The sequence below is a fragment of the Hyperolius riggenbachi genome, chromosome 8 (genome assembly GCF_040937935.1).
Source record: "Hyperolius riggenbachi isolate aHypRig1 chromosome 8, aHypRig1.pri, whole genome shotgun sequence".
In the NCBI taxonomy this organism is placed as follows: Eukaryota; Metazoa; Chordata; class Amphibia; order Anura; family Hyperoliidae; genus Hyperolius; species Hyperolius riggenbachi.
Genome location: NC_090653.1, coordinates 257,780,199 through 257,801,676, shown reverse-complemented (window position 1 = coordinate 257,801,676; position 21,478 = coordinate 257,780,199). Strand labels below are relative to the sequence as shown.

The following is a 21,478-nucleotide window of genomic DNA, read 5'->3' as shown; positions in this document are numbered from 1 at the left end:
CTGGATGTATATACATGGTAAGGGATGACAGGTTGGGGTACTAGATGTATAGGAGTAGCAGGTAATGCCAGGTTATGGTATAGAGTATTAGATGTATGGTAATAGTAAGGGATGACAGGTTGGGGTACTAGATGTATAGGAGTAGCAGGTAATGCCAGGTTATGGTATAGTGTACTGGATGTATAGAAATTGTGAGGGGTGACAGGTTGGAGTACTAGATGTATAGGAATAGCAGGTAATGCCTGGTTATGGTATAGAGTACTGGATGTATAGAAATGGTAAGGGGTGACAGGTTGGAGTGCTAGATGTATAGGAGTAGCAGGTAATGCCTGGTTATGGTATAGAGTACTGGATGTATAGAAATGGTAAGGGGTGACAGGTTGGAGTGCTAGATGTATAGGAGTAGCAGGTAATGCCTGGTTATGGTATAGAGTACTGGATGTATATACATGGTAAGGGATGACAGGTTGGGGTACTAGATGTATAGGAGTAGCAGGTAATGCCTGGTTATGGTATAGTGTACTGGATGTATAGTAATAGTAAGGGGTGACAGGTTGGAGTGCTAGATGTATAGGAGTAGCAGGTAATGCCAGGTTATGGTATAGAGTACTGGGTGTATAGTAATAGTAAGGGGTGACAGGTTGGAGTGCTAGATGTATAGGAGTAGCAGGTAATACCTGGTTATGGTATAGTGTACTGGATGTATAGTAATGGTAAGGGGTGACAGGTTGGAGTACTAGATGTATAGGAGTAGCAGGCAATGCCTGGTTATGGTATAGAGTACTGGATGTATAGTAATAGTAAGGGGTGACAGGTTGGGGTACTAGATGTATGGGAGTAGCAGGTAATACCTGGTTATGGTATAGAGCCTAGGTTCTCAACGTGTGGTACGTGTACCCCAGGGGGTACTTCTGATGGTTCCAGGGGGTACTCGGGCTTGATATACTTAACCAAGAATAACAAATTAAGAGTTTTAGAAAATGATAAATCTTATTTACACAACACCAAATTAGTATTTTAGCTAATTAAAAGCAATAGTGAATGCTTGGAAATTGTTTAGAACCAATTATCATGTACTACAATTACTTATATATATTTGTCAAGGGGTACGTGTGATAATGTTTACTATGCTAGGGGGTGTTTAGTGAGTACAGGGTTTTAAAAGGGGTACATACCAATAAAATGTTGAGAAACACTGGTATAGAGTACTGGATGTATAGTAATGGTAAGGGGTGACAGGTTGGGGTACTAGATGTATGGGAGTAGCAGGTAATACCTGGTTATGGTATAGAGTACTGGATGTATAGTAATAGTAAGGGGTGATAGGTTGGAGTACTAGATGTATAGGAGTAGCAGGTAATGACTGGTTATGGTATAGAGTACTGGATGTATAGTAATAGTAAGGGGTGACAGGTTGGAGTACTAGATGTATAGGAGTAGCAGGTAATGACTGGTTATGGTATAGAGCACTGGATGTATAGTAATAGTAAGGAGTGACAGGTTGGAGTGCTAGATGTGTAGGAGTAGCAGGCAATGCCTGGTTATGGTATAGAGTACTGGATGTATATACATGGTAAGGGGTGACAGGTTGGAGTACTAGATGTATAGGAGTAGCAGGTAATGACTGGTTATGGTATAGAGTACTGGATGTATAGTAATAGTAAGGGGTGACAGGTTGGGGTACTAGATGTATGGGAGTAGCAGGTAATACCTGGTTATGGTATAGAGTACTGGATGTATAGTAATAGTAAGGGGTGACAGGTTGGAGTACTAGATGTATAGGAGTAGCAGGCAATGCCTGGTTATGGTATAGAGTACTGGATGTATATACATGGTAAGGGGTGACAGGTTGGAGTACTAGATGTATAGGAGTAGCAGGTAATGCCAGGTTATGGTATAGAGTACTGGATGTATATACATGGTAAGGGGTGACAGGTTGGAGTACTAGATGTATAGGAGTAGCAGGCAATGCCTGGTTATGGTATAGAGTACTGGATGTATATACATGGTAAGGGGTGACAGGTTGGAGTGCTAGATGTATAGGAGTAGCAGGTAATGCCTGGTTATGGTATAGAGTACTGGATGTATAGACATGGTAAGGGGTGACAGGTTGGGGTACTAGATGTTGGTGGTATATAAATACAAAGTAATAATATTTTAGCTTTATTGAGGTTGACATTACACTATTTAGGAAGGGCAGGGAAGCAGATGTGCAAATAGTCTTAAAGGATACACAAGGTGAGAGGTAAATGGAGGGTTGCCATATTTATTTCTTTTTAAACAATACCAGCTGCCTGGCAGTCCTACTGACCCTGTGTGTCTAATTCTTTTTTTAGCCATAGACCCTGAACAGGCACGCTGCAGATCAGGTACTCTGGGTTAGCCATATGCTTGTTCCAGGGTTTTGACTCGCTGCCAGGCAACTGGCATTGTTAACAAGGAAATAAATATGGCACCCTCTAATTACACCTCTCACCTCGGGTATCCTTTAAAAACGTTCTGTGCGCTTTGATTTGGCCAGTTTGATAATAAGTCCCACCCCTGTCATTTTACAGTGCGGTGGGACAGCCTTAGCTGGCGGCTGGAGGGCGGTCAATAAGTAGGGATGGTCGGAATTGGCTTATTCCGAATCGGCTCAAAATTCCTAAACTGCGCACTGAATTTAGAATTTTGCAGATTCCTAGTTTGCATTGCAAAATCGCAAACTTGTAATGTACTGTGAATATATTTTTGCACTAACCATATAAGATTAATTATGGTGAGTAAGTGTTGGCGAGCATTTGTTTACAATGGATTACAATTTTGCTTCATGTTTTCTCATTTTCACTTAGAATTTTCACATCCATTTCCCTTGAGCACGCTCAGTAGGCATTTTTCGCTACTAACGAGAATGAAAATGTTTGTGCACGACGTGTAATTTTACGTAACATTTAGAAGCTATCTATTCCGTGAATTACAAATTTTAACTTTCAATTCTAAATTGCGAAATTCCAATGCAAAAGTCCGGGTTCAGCAAGATCTGTGCACTCATCCCTAAGAAGGCAAAGCAGCTTGGCATAGGACCAGGCAAAATCGCCAGGAGGGGTATTTGGTCCAGTTCCAAATTGCACACAATATGAAGAGAAGTTGAACAGAGGCACCAGAATGAAGTAAAAAAAATTTAAAAACTCCTTACTGCTTTGATTGCCTGATGAAGTGGGAAAAAACCTGCGAAATGCGTTGCATTGTGGAGTACTTAAATAAACAGTATCTTGTTGAAACGTTAATCAACATGGTCTGTGTTTTACTTGTTGGGGAGGTTAGCCCACCACTGCCGCCCTTTTTAAACGTTTTTACTCTATTCTGGCGCCTCTGTTCAAGCTTCTCTTGGTATTGCCAAGTCCACCCCTGATGGAGGGTAGTTACCCCTTGTTTCCTATCTACAGAGAGCGACTTCTTATCCTGAGCTGGGTCAGGACGTAACATCCCCACCCGCCTATACATTGGTTGCCTTTGTGGTAACCCACATTTGTGAGTATAAGCTCTTATACACCTTACTACTACCAGTAGCTTCCTGAACGTACTATACTATTTTTGGGGTCTCTGTGTTCTTCTTCTTTTTTTCTTTTTTCTACAAGTTTAAAACGCATACAAGTTGCATGAAATGTGCATGCAAGGGGGATTTATTTGAATCTCAGTGATTTTCTGTAGCCAGTACTGGTCTCTGGAGCGACTGGAGAATGTGGCATACTCTGATGAATTGCATCTCCAAACTCCCCAGATCTCAGTTCGTGGTCACATACGTTTATTGGTGATCAGCCTGGATGCCATATTTAAAGAGACACTGAAGCGAAAAAAAATATATGATATAATGAATTGGTTGTGTACTATGAATAATTACTAGAAGATTAGCAGCAAAGAAAATATTCTCATACTTTTATTTTCAGGTATATAGTGTTTTTTCTAACATTGCATTATTCTATAATATGTGCAGATTACACAACACTCAGCATTCAAAATGATTCTTTCAGAGCAGTCTGTGAACTAATGACCTCTCCTCTAGCAGAGAAAAAGTAAACAGTTCACTTACAGTTGAGATAATAAAAGTCAGATAACAGCCCTCTCCACGACTAACTTAGTCGGAGAGCTTAATGGCTTGTTAGAGATAACTGGAGTTTCTCAACTCTTCCTGTACTGGAAACAATTAGACTGATGTATCTGATCTTAATGTTTTATTTCTTAGCTGTACTACACATACAAATCATAATATCATTTTTTTTTTCGCTTCAGTGTCTCTTTAAGACTGATCCTTGTGCAGATGCTGCTTCCTGGCAGCTCAAAATGCACTTACTGAAACAATAGAATGGGTGGGTTCGTGGAAGGACTTGCATATCATATTTAAGATCTATTCACAGATTTTTTCCTAGTTAATTAGTGACTAATCTTATTTTCATTTTTGAATCTGTGTAGAAGGTCCTCCATTTGCTGATGTTAATGAAATCTCCATTTAGGTCTTGTGTGCATAGACCTTTGACCAGTTCATCATCTGATTTCACCTTGACGTTAGTTTATCAGAGAGCTGGACGTATGCAGGTTGACAGCGCGTTACGTCTGGTGCATCATTTTTGAGTGTTTCTTTTAGTGATGGGAATTCCGGCTCTTCTCAGAGAATCGGCTCTTCTGAATCGGCTCCCATTAAAGAGCCGGCTCTTACGGCTCTCAATCGGCTCTTCATTAAATATCACTAGACGCCACTCAGAATCAGAGTAAAAGCCCCGCCCCCGTCTCCATGACAACTCCAGACTGCTTCTCTGACTGGGGCAATCCCTCCTGCTACTGCTCTGCTCCATACACTCCGACAAGCTGCAAGAGGAGGACTACATCTCCCAGCATGCCTCCTCGCCCTTTATTACACAGCAAATCAGAGCTGTGTGGGGCGGCTGAGGCATCGGCTCTTTCAAAACCGAGAACCGGCTCTTGTCGTTCACAGCAAAGAGCCGGCTCGTTCGCGAACGACCCATCACTAGTTTCTTTGATTCCCAGTGGAACTGTCTCCTCGCTTCCTTCAGACTTCCATATTGGATTGTTCACCCATTGCTCATCAGTGGTTTGACTGCAGGTTGATGTCAGCCGACCACTTTGTTTTCAGTTTGAGTTTAGGTTGACCCCAGTGAACTGATATAGATGGATCATGACCTGCTATGACCTAAAATTGAGTTGAAGACAAAGGTCATGTGCACTAGTCCTTAAATACCTAATTGATGGCCTTCTGACAGCTCTATTTCCCTCCCCCTTGTAGTCTGAACAGCCTTATGATAATGAGAGAAAGTTCTGTCATTGAGGACAGCAGTTATAGTGTGTGACTGTGCACCTCAAAGGATATGGAAGCTCAGGTATTTATTTCCTCTTAATCAATGCACATTGCTTGGCTGTCCTGCTGAACTTGTGTTTTCCTTTCCTCTGTCCTGCAGATCTGTTTGGCTGCAGTAGTGTCTAAATCACACCAGAAACAAGCATGCAGCTAATCCAGTCCGGCTTTAGTCAGGAATACACGGTCTGCATGCTTGTTCTGGGTCTATGGCTAAAAGTATTAGGGCCCATTTCCACGCGTGGCGGCACTTCCGGGTCTGCGGGTATGCAGACGAATCCCCTCAGCTGTGCCATGCACGGCTATGGGATTCGCAGCCTCCCACACAACTTCGGATGGAAATGCCGGCTGAATCGCTAGCACAAGTGGTTTGGCCGGCGGCGCTATTACTCCCTGTGGCAGAGTTTCCCTGCGATTTGCCTGCGGGGAAACTCTGCGGATTCGGCCCAGTTTCCATGCTAATGGAAGAGGATCAGCAGGATAGCCACGCAATGTACATTGTCTAAAACGGGCATGGGCAAACTCGGCCCTCCAGCTGTTAAGGAACTACAAGTCCCACAATGCATTGCAGGAGTCTGACAGCCACAGTCATGACTCATAAAGGCAAATGCATTGTGGGACTTGTAGTTCCTTAACAGCTGGAGGGCCAAGTTTGCCCATGTCTGAAGTATGTCATCCTCCACATGTCTCTCACTTCAGGTGTCCTTTAAAGGGGAACTGAAGAGAGAGCTATATGGAGGCTGTCATGTTTATTTCCTTTTAATCAATACCAGTTGCCTGGCAGCCCTGCTGGTCTATTTCTCTGCAGTAGTATCTGAATAACACCAGAAACAAGCATGCAGCTAGTCTTGTGAGATCTGACTTTAAAGTCTGAACCACTGAAACACCTGGGGCTCGATTCACAAAGCGGTGCTAACCCAGTTAGAGACTTTAGGCGTGATAACCATTGCACCATGCTGGTGAAAAGCCAGTTTAGGCGTGATAAGTTTAGGCGTGATAAGTTTAGGCATGATAAGTTTAGGCATGCTAAGTTTAGATAAGTGTAGATAGCGTGCAAAGTCCCGCATGCAAAGCAGCGCCATTAAACTCTATGCGAAATGCACCAGACTTTGCTAGCGCAAAACTTTAGATCAGCACTGCGGTACTAACCCAGTTGGTGCTTAAACTTATCACACCTAAACTTATCATGCCTAAACTGAGTTTAGGCGTGATAAAGGGCTTTTCACCAGCGTGCTAACTGTTAGCACCGCTTTGTGAATCAAGCCCCTGATCTGCTGAATGCTTGTTCAGGGGCTATGGTTAATAGTATTAGAGGCAGAGGATCAGCAGGGCTGCCAGGCAACTGGTATTGCTTAAAAGGAAATAAACATGACAGCCTCCATATACCTCTCTCTTCAGTTCCCCTTTAAGATTTATGCATTTGCCGCATGCTTGTTTCAGGTGTGTGATTCAGACACTAGTGATGCCAGAAAGATCAGCAGAATGCCAGGAAATTTGCATTGCGTAAAAGGAAATGAATGTGGCAGCCTCCCATATCCCTCTCACTTCCGGGGGTGCTTTAAAGTGGACCTGAACTCTTGCACAGGACAGAAGGAAAACAGAGAGAAATACACCCTGTATGTATTTAGAGAGTATTTAGCCTGTCTAATCCCCCCACCAATCTATGACTAATTACATGTGTAATTTGATCTCTCAGTTGTGTCAGCTGGCTTAAATTGTAAGCATCGGATGTTAACCCTATGTCTGCTTTCATGAAAGCAGGAAGTAGACACACTGTAGATTTATTGCAGGATTTGTATAAGCTTTAACAAAGACCTGTTTTTCTTTAAAAGTTATTAAGTTGGTGCTTATCTTTTAGAGCAGAGAGGAAGTTTTGAGTTCAGGTCCACTTTAAAGCTAATGGGAAGCTGTAATGGGGTTCTTTAAGGTTTTTTTTTTTAAAGTTTCACTTACCTGGGGCTTCTACCGGCTCCCTGCAGATGTCCTGTCCCTCGCCGGTCCCCCGCAGCGGCTCACTTTACATTTGGCTGACTTACAATTTGTCCGCGTCGGCGCGTCCGTGCGTGTCCTCGCTCCTGCTTATGTCACCGGGAGAGTCCTGCGCAGTCGCAGTACGAGATAACATACAGCGCCTGCGCAGGACGCTCTCGGCGAGGATGCGCATGGACACGCAGGCGCAGTGGCTGTAGTCGTCAAAACGGAAAGTGAGCTGCGGTGGTGTCTGAATAACACCAGGAACAAGCATGCAGCTAATGTTGTCAGATCTGACAATAATGACACTTAATCTGCTGCATGCCTGTTCAGGGTCTACTGCTAAAAGAATTAGAGGCAGAGGATCAGCAGGACAGCCAGGCAACTGGTATTGTTTAAAAGAAAAGAAATATGGCAACCTCCATATCCTGCTTGCTTCAGTTGCCCTTTAAAAACTGTCTCCCTGTTTGAATTCTCCACCGCGGGAGGCTTTAGCAGTGTTCGGGAGCCCGCGTGGGCTCACTATGGAGCGGCCCGTCTTTGGCGGCAGAGGAGCAGTGTTTGACCAGTTGGTTGAATACTGTTAGCGGGGGGAGCACTGCGCTGGAACGCGGGGACCGTGAGAGGAGCATGAAGGCTCTATAGGACCCAGAGCCTTTCCCTTCCTTAGGTAAGTATCTGGCTCATTTTTTTTTCTGGTTCACTTCAAAGCTCTTGCAGCCATTTTCCTGTCAGGCACAGAAGGTGTCAGCAGGGGAGAATGCGTGTGCTTGGAGCAATCTCCTCCTGCAGGCTGCTTTACAAGCTGTGGACAGGACATGGTTATGGAGTGAAAGTGGTGATGTTTATGCATGGAGGGAAGGAGTTAGCTTAGTGAGTCAGTCAGGTGTACAGAAGCGCAGGGAGGACTGGCTCAGCACACACTGACTCTACTGGGTGTTTCTGCTTTGGAGATTAGTATTCACAGCTCGGCAATAGCAGAAAACATGGTTAGAGGGTGAAGATGCCCATTAACAATGCAATGTTGTTGTTTTTTTAAAGCAACATTCATATTTTTGATAAGATCATTAAGATCCATGGAAAAGATCACATTTCCTATGATCTGCTGCATGCTTGTTCAAGATTTTTATAGTTAAAAGTATTAGAGGCAGAGGATCAGCAGATCAGCTAGGTGTTGCTTAAAGGGATACTTAAGTCAAAAATAAAAAATGATTTTTACTCACCTGGGGCATCCCTCAGCCCCCTGAAGCTGTATGGTGCCCTCGCAGCCTCGCTCCGATCCTCCTGTCCACGCCGGCGGCTACTTCCGGGTTCGGCAACAGCCGCTGACAGGCTGGGAACGCGAGTGATTCTCCGCGTTCCCAGCCGCTATATCACCCTCTATGCAGCAAAAGCGCATATGTAATACGCTACATAGCAACATAGAGGGTGATATAGCGGCTGAGAACGCGGAGAATCACTCGCATTCCCAGCCTGTCAGCGGCTGTCGCCGAACCCGGAAGTAGCCGCCGGCGTGGACAGGAGGATCGGAGCGAGGCTGCGAGGGCACCATACAGCTTCAGGGGGCTGAGGGATGCCCCAGGTGAGTAAAAATCATTTTTTATTTTTGACTTAAGTATCCCTTTAAAGGGAACATGAATTAAGAAGCATATGGAGGCTGCTATATTTATTTCCTTTTAAACAATACCAGTTACCTGGCAGCCCTGTCGGTCTATTTGGCTGCAGTAGTGTCTGAATTACACCAGAAACAAGGCATGCAGCTAATCTTGTCAGGTCTGATAATAATATTTGAAACACCTGATCTGCTTCATGCTTGTTCAGGGTCTGTGGCTAAAAGTATCTGAGGCACAGGATCAGCAGGATAGCCAGGCAACTGGTGTTACTTAAAAGGAAATAAATTAAAAATATGACCACCTCCATATCCTCCTCGCATCAGTTTCCCTTTAAAAGGAAATAAATATGGCAGCCTCCCTATACCTCTCATTTAAAGAGAAACCGTAACCAAGAATTGAACTTCATCCCAATCAGTAGCTGATACCCCTTTTCCCCTGATAAATCTTCTCCTTTTCACAAACTGATCATCAGGGGGCTCTGTATGGCTGATATTGTGGTGAAACCCCTCTTAGTTACATAGTTATTTTGGTTGAAAAAAGACATACGTCCATCGAGTTCAACCAGTATAAAGTACAACACCATCCTGCTTCCTCACATATCCCTGTTGATCCAGAGGAAGGCGAAAAAACCCTTACAAGGCATGGTCCAATTAGCCCCTAAAGGGAAAAATTCCTTCCCGACTCCAGATGACAATCAGATAAAATCCCTGGATCAACATCATTAGGCATTACCTAGTAATTGTAGGTGTGATGTCAGGACCATGGTTCTAACATCACACTGTGGGAGCCTTGTTGCATTGTGGGAAATCACAGCTGTTTACAGCTGTTTCCAACTGCCCAAAAAAAAGCAAGCAGCATCTCCTTCCACTGACATAACCTGCTAACAGTAAAAATGTCTCCATGTAATAAATTCCAGAATGTAAATCAGGGAGAGGAAGGATTTTACAATGGGCAAATCATTTATACATAATTACTGTAAAAATGAAGCACTTTTTTTATTACATTATTTTTACTGAAGTTCCTCTTTAAGTTGTCCTTTTAAAGCAGATCCGAGATGAAAAACTAACTATAACAAGTAACTTGTCTACAGTATATATCTTATCTAAAGTTTAGATAGTTTACACAGCAAATCTGACTGCATACAGCTTCAAAAGTTTATCATGATTTAATCCTGTGATGCAATGAGAGCGGCCATGTTCTGTTTGTCATCATTACACAGATAATCTGCAACTGCATCTCCACTGTAATGTCTGATTGCGCTGCCCGGAAGCTCCCTTCCACATTGAGTAGCACGCATGCTCAGTGTGAAGTTAATGATGCTGCTGGAGATAAAATACGAAATATCTCCGCTCTCACACCTCTTACACTCCCTAAATTTTTAGGGTAGGGAGGGGATCCCCCGAACGACCTCTATGCCAAATTGCAGCCCTCGAGACCCGCTGGTTCAGGAGATAGATTAGAGAAATGTATCTCGGGAACCAGCGGGTCTTGGGGGGCTGCAATTTGGCATAGAGGTCGTTCTGGGGGTCCCCTCCCTACCCTGAAAATTTGGGGAGTGTAAAAGGTGTAGGAGCGGAGATATTAGTATTTTACCTCCAGCAGCATCATTCTATAGGAAATGTGGCCGCACTGTCTCCTACTGCGCATGCGGAGCAGCGCAAATCCTCAGGCAGCGTAATCAGACACAACACCACCCCTAGCCTGTGACAAAAATCACTCCCCTCTGCCTCTGAAATCTCTGGCTAGTAACCTCCTCCTGCCCAGACTGAGCTCCCATAAGCCCTTGCTACTAAGGCTCAGAGTGCCTTGGCGTTTTGGAGGAGCTGTGGGCGAGGCTTGTTTAGTTTATAGGGAATTAGAGTACTAAAACAAAAATGTATTTGGCTTGAGGAATGCCCTATAAACTATATTGAAGGAACACAATTATGCAATGAGTAAAAGTTCATCTCGGATCCGCTGAGGAAACTGATCTGCTGGGGAAACATACACAATCTGGTTGGTATGTGATCTAACAGAATGGCAGCATTTGTAGCCACTGTCAGCTGCAAGAGTTTGAGAACGCTCAGTTGGGTCATGTTCTGCATTTTTTGAGGTTCTCTACAGCTGTTTTTTCTCAACATTTTATTGGTATGTACCTCGTTTGGTAGCCTGTGTTAACTAAGTACGGTACCCCCTGGTGTGGTAAAGATGATCTCAAGTACCCCTTGACACAGATATATTTACTAGTGGTACATGGTAATAGTTTCTAAACAATTTCCAAGTGCTTACTATTGCGTTTAGTTAGCTACAATTCTAATTTGGTGGTGTTTGGTATATGATTTATTTGAATTATCACATTCTAAAAAAAACCTTTCAATTTCTTATGTAAAATTAACTATATCAAGCCCGAGTACCCCCTGAATCCATCAGAAGTATTCCCTGTGGTATGCGTACCACACATTGAGAATCTAGGCGGACCAGAATACACTTATTGCCCCCTTAAAACGGACCTGAACTAAACTTCCTCTCTGCTCTAAAAAAAGAAAAACATTTCTTTGTTATGGCTGATACAAATCCTGCAACACATCTGCAGGGTGTCTACTTCCTGCTTTCATGGAAGCAGACAGAGGGCCTGATTCACAAAGCGGTGCAAACTGTTTGCATGCCAGTGAAAAGCCCTTTATCACGCCTAAACTCAGTTTAGGCGTGATAAGAAGAAACTCGCGCAAATTCCCGCGCGCAAAGTTCGCCCATGAAACCTTATGGGCGCTGCTCGCGCAAAACATTGCGCACGATCACCAGCACAAAGTGGTGCTAACTCAGCGGTGCAAAGGTTATCACGCCTAAAGTCTTGTAGGCGTGATAACTTGGTTATCACCGCTTTGTGAATCAGGCCCTGAGGGTTAACATCCTGTGTTTACATATTAGCTGTGTCTGCCAAGGCAGGGGAGATTCCTGAGCTGACACAGCTGAATAGATCAAATTACACTTGTGATTAGTCACAGCACATATGAGGGGAATTACACAGGTTAAACTCTCAAAACAGACAGGGTATCTTTCTCTCTGTCTTCCTTCTGTCCTGTGCAAGAGTTCAGGTCCACTAATAAAGGTCAGCTGAATAGTGTACTGGTTAAGGCGAGGCTACCTAATGATCCTGGTTGCCCGTGGTGCGCGCCCTAGTGGCTGCAGCCCTGAAGTGCTTTGAGTCCACTAGGAGAAAAGTGCAATATAATTGTGTTGTCTTAAAGGAGCTCACAATCTCAGTGAACATGGGGAGCATATCTAAAAGAGGTTATTGTATTAGCAGTTGTGTGATAGCAGTTGGTAACAGTGCTGTCACGTATTGCTATTTTTAATTCAAATAGTTCTCATTGAAGTTTTTCTTTGATGTCCTCTGTGGCCGGCTCGTGACTTGATAACTTGTGAGTTGTAAATTGTCAAAGAAATGATCATCCCCATCCTTACCTTCCCCATCCTTACCTTCCCCATCCTTACAGAGATGCCAAGCTTTCTCTTGACTCCATGCTGTGTATCACTCCTGTTATTTATTGCCTGAAGAAGCGGGACTTTACCTGCGAAACGCGTTGCATCTTTTCTTGAGAGTATATGAATAAATTGTTACTGCTTTAAATCGACAGTACATGTGTCTGTTTGGGGTTGGCTGGTCCATCACCGCAGCCCGAATATTTTAACGTTTTAGTGACTTTTATCCTACTGGCGCCTCTGTACAACTTTGCGTTACCTTCTCAGCTGTGTCACAAACTCATTAGCTGTTTATAGTGTACCTGAGACCAAAGAGGTCTCAGGTTTTATACTTACCTGGGGCTTCCACCAGCCCTCCCCCGGGCCGCTCCTGGCTGCTGCTGGACTGCTTTGTTGCATACGTGCAGCCCGGATGGAGAGCTCACCTGTCACGCTCCAGCAGGTGCAGATTGCTCCCAGCCGTGGGAGTGTGACGGGGGGTGCGTTCGGCCAGTCCGAACATGTGAGACAAAGCGACACTCGCCCAGAATACCAGGCCGTCCAGCGGCAGACAGCAGCCCAGGGACCTGGTGAGGGACTGAGCGGCCTCAAGGGAGCTGGAGGAAGCCCCAGGTAAGTATAAAACCTGAGACATCTTTGGTCTCAGGTTTCCTTTACCTTAGACTGTCCCTTCACTGTAAACTACTGCAGCCATTTTATCCCTCGTTCCTATTTTCATACGGCGATCTCTTTTTCACATCTACCAGCTGGCAGTCATGGACCGGATGAAGAAGATCAAAAGACAACTTTCCATGACACTTCGGGGTGGGCGAACGGCAGAAAAAAGCCCTGGTGACCACTCGGAGCCCATCACCCTGGAGGAGAATGGCAGCAGTGATAATGGTAAGTGACATCACCCACAAGAAATACGAGGAAAGCATGGATCATTTTGGGTGAGAGGGCTCAGGTGAGTGTATAGACAGGTCACGGACAACCACAACAACTGAAAGAATGCGAGTGGTTGGCTGGTTAGAATAGAAGAATAAAAAACTGAGAACATCTTAAAAATATCAAGAGTAAAAAAATATTAAGAAGGATAAGAATAAATACAGAACTGGTGAATGACTATGAAGTAGTCTAGCAGAGATCTTTTGGAGAATGCCAAATGGGGACAAAGTGGATCTGTTTTTATCTTATGGATAACTCTTTGGTGTTTTAGGAAAGACTAATTATAATAGGTCTGTAATAAGGAGGCTTACAAAATGTGGTCTGGGCAAGGTTGACCACCATAATTGTGTTGGACAGTTGTCCAGAAACCTTGGAGGACTATGGCAACTTGGGTTGCACGTAAGATACATTTCATACACTGGTGGTGAAAAAAGCTTTTTTTCACGCTTTGTTTTTTTTTTAGTTTCAGATAGCATTGGGAAGTTATAGAAACTCTTGTCAGGTTTGTATTCACAGCAGAAAGTCTCGAAACTAGTCCTCATATTTCTCAAACAAGGTGTGTTTTGTGGATTTTTACTCCAGAGCACAGGTGGGTTAAATAATGTTCAGTTGGCTAGATTTATATGTGCTCCTGTATGGGGAACTACAAAACATGCACCATTGACGAGGCTTGAGGACTTTTCTGAAAACTACTGGCCTAGATAAGCACAAATCCAGCAACTAGTTATAGAAGACTCAAGAAAAACACAAGCAGAAATTAAATCTTGACTTATCGTGACGGTTCCACAATCTTTTCAAAAGCTAAAATAAAAGTGTGAAGAATTAAAGTCCTTGACTATGATGATAGACGATAAATACTAGACTACATCAGGAATAATGCCCAAAGATTGGCATGGTTGGTACCAAAGGTAAAAGGATAATGAATTTCCGAGGATGATGGCCAACAGTATAGGGTTACAAAGCAGCAAGATACAAAGCTGGACTTCTAAAACTAAAACAAAAAATAGAGAACCTCCTTTGTTGAAAAGCAATAATAGTGGTAGCGATTTGCATCCCTAAGAAATTTTACCATCACTCCTCAGAAATTCAGTTGTCCTTCCTTTGGAAACTTTTCTCACGAATGATAATGTGAACATAAACAGAAAGACTTGGAGATATGTGCAATGGAGAGTATTCTGTCAGGTCCGGTAGATGAATTTCAGGTTTGGAAACCCGGGTACGGGTAAGGGCTCGTTTCCACTAGTGCGGTGCGGAATCGCCTGCATTCCACCACGGACGAAATCGCATGCGGGTGCGATTCTGCATGCGTTTTTGCAGCGATTTCGCATGCGATTCCGCATAGGTAAGGTATATGCGAATTTAACCATGTCACTGCCTGTGTAAATTAACATTAATACCTATGCGAAATCGCATGCGATTTCGCGGCAAAAAACGCATGGTCACCCCGCATGCGATTTCCCTATTAGATACATTAGCGGCGATTTGCGCACATTCCTTCTGCACACGAAATCTGACGGCTCTGCCGTGCAGATTTCTGCCGCACCAAAAAATGCTCCCGCAGCCGCACAAGTGGAAACGGCCCCATCCACTTACATTGCCTATGCGAATCCGCGTGCAGTGCCCGCATGCGGATTCGCTATAGTGGAAACGAGCCCTAAGAAAAGGAGACAAAAAGAGCACCAGGAGCGCCAATAGTGGGCAAAAATAAATACGGTCCCTTTTTGTAGAACTGGACTGTTAGTAAAGTTGCTGAGATTTTCAAAGTCCCTAACTTGGAGGTCCATAAGGGGCTTGGAGTCCTGAGCAATAGACCAGTTTAGTCCTATGGAAGCGTCAGCACTGTATTCTCTACTCCTTGTGGTAGATCATCTCACTTGTGAACTACAACTATGATTCTTCATCTTGAATTGGTCTTAAGGGTCCCTGCTACCTGATGACTAGAGGTGATCAGTTCTCCTAGGATGAATTACAATTTTTGGAGAAAATAAGGTGATCAGTTTGTACTCTTCTGAGTGGCTAGTCTTGGTCATCTCTTGGGTTCGCCTTCTTGTGTAAGCGAAAACAGATGTATAAATCAATCATATTCTTCTTCCTGAGTTATTTTTAAAGAGACATTTCCCTGGTAGAAATAATCAATCCCTACTGATGACCAGTCATAAAATGGCCTCCTCGATAATGCATATAGTCAATAACCTCTTCAGACCACACTTATATTGCCTGTCCAAAAGAAGGGTCACAAGCAAATGGGTAAGAGCCTGCTGCAGTTGGTCAGGTCTAGGTTCAGTAACGTTATGTGCTCAAAGAATGAGGTCAGTCAGCTGACTACCTGAATATACTAAATGACCACGTTATCCTAGCAGTGAATATCTTCTTCCCTGATGGTAAGGGGATATTTCAAGATGGCAATACCAGGATGCATTGGCTAAAATGAGATAAAATGGTTCAGGGAGCATGAGGCCTCATTTTCACACATGGATTGGCCACCACAGAGTCCAGACCTTAACCCCATTAAGAATATTTGGTAGTTGTTGGAGAAGAATTTGCACAGCCGTCCGACTCTCCCATCATCTCTACAAGATTTTGGCAAATAATTAACGCAGCTCTTGACAGAAATAAATGTTGTGACCTTGTAGAAGTTAAAGGTAGTCCAACAAAATCAAAGGTAAAGGTGGTCCAAAGAAATAATAGCGTGTGACCTTTGTTTTGGACAGGTAGTGTATTATTATAATAATAATAATATATTGGGAGCCTTTGATCTAAAAAAGAAGATTCTGTGAACCTCCAAGACCAGTCAAGCCATGCAGGATAGATCAAGTACCTCGGAAGTGGGGGAAAAAAAATCGAAAAGCCCATGGTGGGCTTGATTATCGAATGCTGCTCGTTGTCTTTAGGGTCCCTCCCATTCCTGGTTCTCTTGGAGTAAATGGCCGTGCCTGAGCGTTTCCAAACTGTGCATACGTAGCTAAAGGAAGCGAAGTTTAGAACCACTCTTCACCATTGGGGAGAACATCCAGGAGGCTGTGGGAATAGAGGACCTATGGCTTGAGGGGTCCCTGAAGACAAAAAAGCAGCATGAGTAGTCTTTTGGATCCGTTAATCTAGCTCACCATTGCTACATTAATAGTATCTTAGGAAGCAAAGACCACAACATTTCCTGATTCAAGCTCTTCTTCTATAGCAGGGGTGTCAAACTTGAATACAAAGGGCTCTATTCATGAAAAATTTGTGGCGAAAAAACTCCTGGAGAGAAAATACCGCAGCGGTATTTTAGACTTCTGGGTGGGCATTCATAAAAATGTTGGCAGCTGCGATGCAAGTGCGGAGATCTCCCGCTGAAGGCTGGCGGTAAGCTGCCGGAAGGCATGCGGAAACACTTACGCCGGCAGAGTGCCTCCGTACACTGCTCTCTCTGGGAGGTCTGTCCCATTCACTTGTATGTAATCCGCAGGCTTCTCGCTAATCAGAAGAAGCGGTATTTCCCGTCCACATACCGCTTCCTCTAATCTTTGTTAATGGCCATTTTGTTACTTTTTTCTAGATAAATCTAGAAAAACACTGCAGAAGGCGGAAATTTCTCGCTCTGCTGGGGGATTGTAGATTTTCATGCGGGAACAGCTTTCATGAATGCCCACTTTGCTAAATGGTTGGGAAAGTCCACTGTTTTGAGCGGAAAACTTGCGGAAACAGTTTATGAATAGAGCCCAAAGTAGGCTGAAATTGAACACTGGGGCCAAAGAGCAGGCCGACCTCAGTGTCTAGTGGCCAACTCTCTCCCTCATAAACTTTACTTGTTTCTAATGCTCCTCCCCCTATACAGTTTTATGGTGCTTAGTTTTCCTCAGTTTTTACCCTATACAGTTCCCTGGTGTCTAGTGGCCTCCTTCTTCCCCTATGCAGTTCCCTGGTGTCTGGTGGCCACCTTTATACAGTCCCCTGGTGTCTAGTGGCCACCTCCCTCGCCTGTACAGTTCCTGGTGTCCAATGGCCCCCCTCCATCGCTCATAAAGTTCTCTGGTGTTTAGTGGGCACCCTTCCCTCCCCTATACAGTTCCCTGGTGTTTAATGAAATTCCTCCCTTCCATTTAAAGTTCCTTGGTGTCTAGTAGGCCTCACTCCCTTCCCCTTTACCATTCCCTGGTGTCTAGTTTCCCCCTCCCTCCTCTTTTCATTTCCCTGGTGTCTAGGGACCCCCTCCCTTCCCCTTTAAGTTCCCTGGTGCCTATTGACCCCCTCCCCTATACAAATCCATGGTGTCTAGTGCTTTCACCTCCCTCTCCCATATGGCATCCCTGATGTGGGCTTTACCTCCCAATACAGCTTCCCTGGTGGTCTAGAGTGGGCCAGACATAATGCAAATGTGAGGAGACCACTTGTGGGCCAAAGTTGATGGCTCTGCGAGCCAGAGTTTGACATGTATCTTCTATAGGAGAAAAAGTAAGAATCCTGAAACATTGTACCTTTTGTGATACTATTAATGTAGTAAATATCACAGATTAGTTGAACCTTGCAGCTTAGATAAAACAAAAGAACCGTCTTGGAGAGTGTCTACAGTTATCTTCAAAAGCCTTCCTTTACAGGTCTACCATAACTGAATAATAGTTTTAAGCGGAGTATCTTAGTAATTAGCCATGTCATAAAAGGGAGAAGGAACATTATTTGGAGTTCATGGTAAGTCATGTGATGGATACTGTTGCTTGTTGAACGCCATGTTTTTTTCTGCATTTTGAAAAGTAATTTACCCACAAACCACTTCTTAATGGATTTTCACTGGTGAGTGCCCGCTTTGCATGCTGCTGGTTTCTGGTTAAAATCTGGGGATTTTTTTTCCGCTCTCTTTTTTTTTGGTTTGTTTCTTTTTAATTTGGATTTTTGTTTTCGTTGAATCTGTATTATTTTTTCTTTTTAAGTTAATTTATTCTTCCCTTACTGTTTTTCCCCTCTCTGGTACCTCATTTCCCTTTAAATTTGTCATTCCCACTTTTTCTGACCATTTAATTCAACCCCCTCTCCCTTGTTTCTCTATAACTATGCCATGGCTTCCTTGGTCCATTGTCTTTGCTTCCTTCGTCTTCTATGCCTCTGCCTCCTCCCCTCTTCTTCTTCCTGTACTGGATCTGTGCTCCTCCACCTTTTTGTGCTCCTTCCTCACCCCTCCCACCCTTGCTCTTGTCCCGCCCCCTCAGAGCCCATCGTCAGAAATGGGAGAAGCCTCTCGTCCCACAGCATGCAATCCTTCCTGCACCACTACACCGCCAGCTCCTTCCAAAAGCCGCCCATCCCCCGGCCCCACAGTGCCGTCTGCCGGAGCCTCAGCTCTTACCTGAACCGGAGCAGCCGACTAGGTACGTGTGTGTGCGCCCCTTTAAAGACCAATTGGGCCTATTCAGTAAGATGCTATGAAGAATTGTAATGGTGTGAAGCCCCTTAAAGAGAACCCAAGCCAAAACTCGGGTTCAGACACACATACTTACCGAAGGAGAGGGAAGCCTCTGGTTCCTAATTCGGCTTCCCACGGCATCCTCTGGTCCTACTCCGCTTCTTGGGACCCTCCAGTTGATCTGGCTCTGGCTTACTGCGCAGGGATGACCTTACTTGTGCAGGCGCAGTACGGCAGCACTCGTGCTTGAAGAGGGGCGTGTCCAAGATTGGACTACCGACAAGCCCTTGTCAGTCATTTTTGGAGGGTCCATAAGTGGCAACGTGGTACCGGTGGAGGCTGTGGGAAGCCTCATTAGGATCCAGAGGCTTCCCTCTTCTTAGGTAAGTGCGCGATTTTGTACTCAAGCTTCACCTTGGGTACACTTCAAACCAGCGCTTGACAAACTACGGCCCTCGGGGCGTATTCGCCCCTAGTGTGCTGTTACACCAGCACCCCCCCCCCCCCCGTAGAATTGCGCGTGGGCAGCAGGGAATTTGAAATTCACCTCACAAGTCCCATGTCATGTCTCCATGGCAACAGGACGTCACATGATGGCAACCAGCGTGTTGTACACTGGAACGTTCTGACGTCACATGATGTGACGTCCTGTTGCCATGGAGACGCGACGTGGGACTTCCGTGAGGTGAGTTTCAAATTCCCCGCTACCTGCGCGCAATTTTACAGGGAGGGAGGGGTGGAATTTTAAAAAATGTGCCCGTGGTCCGCACAATGTGGCCTGGGCCGCATAACCATTGCCCAGGCCTACTTTAAACCATAGCAACCAACCACACCTCACCACATTGGTGGTTTAACAGTGAAAGATGGCATTTCATTGGTTGCTGGAGATTTTGCACAGTGTCCTTGTCTTACTGAGTAAGCCCACAAGTGTGCACATCAAGCATTACGTGTGGTCTTACCACCAGACCACACGTAGCTCGTGCCTATCACTAGGTCATGTTGTGTTGTGTGTACACACCACTTTGTGTGTTTTTGTGCGATAGTTTGATTTGATCTTATATTATAGATGTATGTAAATATTTACAGTTTTAATTTATGTTGACACCACTCCCACCTGTCATTAAAGGGGCTTTTTGTTTCCCATTTTTGCTGTGTATATTTGTGTAATCCAGATCTTAGGCATGGAGTTAATTTTTTAACTTTTTCAAAGGAATTTGTTGACTTTCAGAGCTAATTATACTTCGCCTCTGTTAACTCCTCCCACCACTCTTGTCATCAGGCTTTGTAAGAGAGGTAATTCTCGTTTTTTTTATTTGACATCCATACTGTTGTCTTCCATTAATCTTGGCAGACGCCATTTTATCGTAATGAAAAATGGCTCTATGGTCTTAGCTGGAGGGGCTTGAGAAAGCTGAAAAAAACGCTATGTGTTGCCCCCCTACCAGCTAGGAAGTCTTCCAAGATTCATTTATATTGAGAAGTGTTTTAAGCTACATTTTGCATTACTTGGATGTTTTTGAATTTTTGGGGATTTCATTAGCCCTATAATTCATTAAATAGGGTCACGTTGATATTGGTGCTAGTCCCATCAAAACTCTAGAGCTTGTCCAGAGGCAAATGCAATAAACTGAATTCACTCAAATCTCACCGTGCCCGGGCGCAATAAGGCAATGCAGGTTCACACGGCCCCCCAAAAAAGAAGCAAAAGGACCCCCCAAAAAAGATTGCCTAAAACCTTTAGGGCTTGTTCACACTAGGGGGCATTTTTAGCCTTTTTTTCAAAAGCAGGCCATTTTCAAAATCGCCCGCAAAACGCTTGTGCAATGAATCTCTATGAGAAGGTTCATATTAGCGCGGTCCGTGCGCTGTGCGTTCAGCAAAGCGGTGCCTGGACCATTTTTGGGGCAATTTTTCGTATAATGGGAACGCTCACAAAACTGCTTTATGCTGCGATTTATGTTTTTTTAGAATAAATACATTGTATTTATTATTTTCCGGGTCAAAGTGTTCACTTCCTGGCTTGTGTCAGGGAGTGAATCTCAAAACCGCTCTGGCAAAGCGCTTAGAAAAGCGTCTTTTCCAAAAACGCAGCCAGCGGACAGTGGAGCGCCGGGAGGGGAAAAAGAAACCGCAAGCGAAACGCTTGCATTTGCGTTTTTGTTTTTAGGTGTGAATGAGGCCTTAGTGTATCATAGAGGTATCGGGTTTTCCAGCTGACATGTTTTGGACCCATACCGATCCTTCGTCCTAGTTGCCTATGACTAAGTACAGAATTGTCTTGTGCTAGAATCGGAACTTCAGCCAACGTATACGATAGTTCTTTTAGACCTACTGATTTTTTCCCCCTCTTGCCTTCAGTGTATTTCCTTTTCAGAAATTCCTTTTTTCAGCTGTTCAGTTCTTTGCCATGGTCATATTTTCTTCGATGATGAGACAGTGGGAAATTATGATAATTGAAATTCCTCTTCTGTTGCCACGCCTCAATCTGCAGCACCTTAAAGTGGATCCGAGATAAACTTTTACTCATTGCATAATTGTGCCCCTTACAGATGGCTTATATTGCATTCCTCAAGCCAAATACTTTTTTTAAAAATGGTTTTAATACCCTAATTACCTATAAACTAAACAAGCCTCGCCCACAGCTCCTCCAGCACCTAGGCACTCTGAGACCTATGTAGCAAGGTCTTATGGGAGCTCAGTCTGGGCAGGAGGAGGAGGAGGAGGTTACTAGCCAGAGATTTCAGAGGGAGCGAGGAAGAGAGGGGAGTGAAGCTTTCACAG

General features: G+C 44.2%; 1 protein-coding gene across 2 annotated transcripts in view; it reads left to right on the top strand.

Annotated features, from left to right (window-relative positions):
- Window positions 1-21,478, top strand: part of CDK16 (cyclin dependent kinase 16) — a 75,386-nt gene that overhangs the window by 7,230 nt on the left and 46,678 nt on the right. The window contains exons 2-3 of one of the 2 annotated variants that reach the window (XM_068248690.1): window positions 13,140-13,275; window positions 18,504-18,662. In XM_068248690.1, coding sequence (XP_068104791.1) covers window positions 13,149-13,275; window positions 18,504-18,662 — 286 coding nt within the window. In that variant the 5' untranslated portion in view covers window positions 13,140-13,148. The remainder of the gene's footprint in view (window positions 1-13,139; window positions 13,276-18,503; window positions 18,663-21,478) is intronic. The other variant, XM_068248691.1, reaches the window with a different exon arrangement.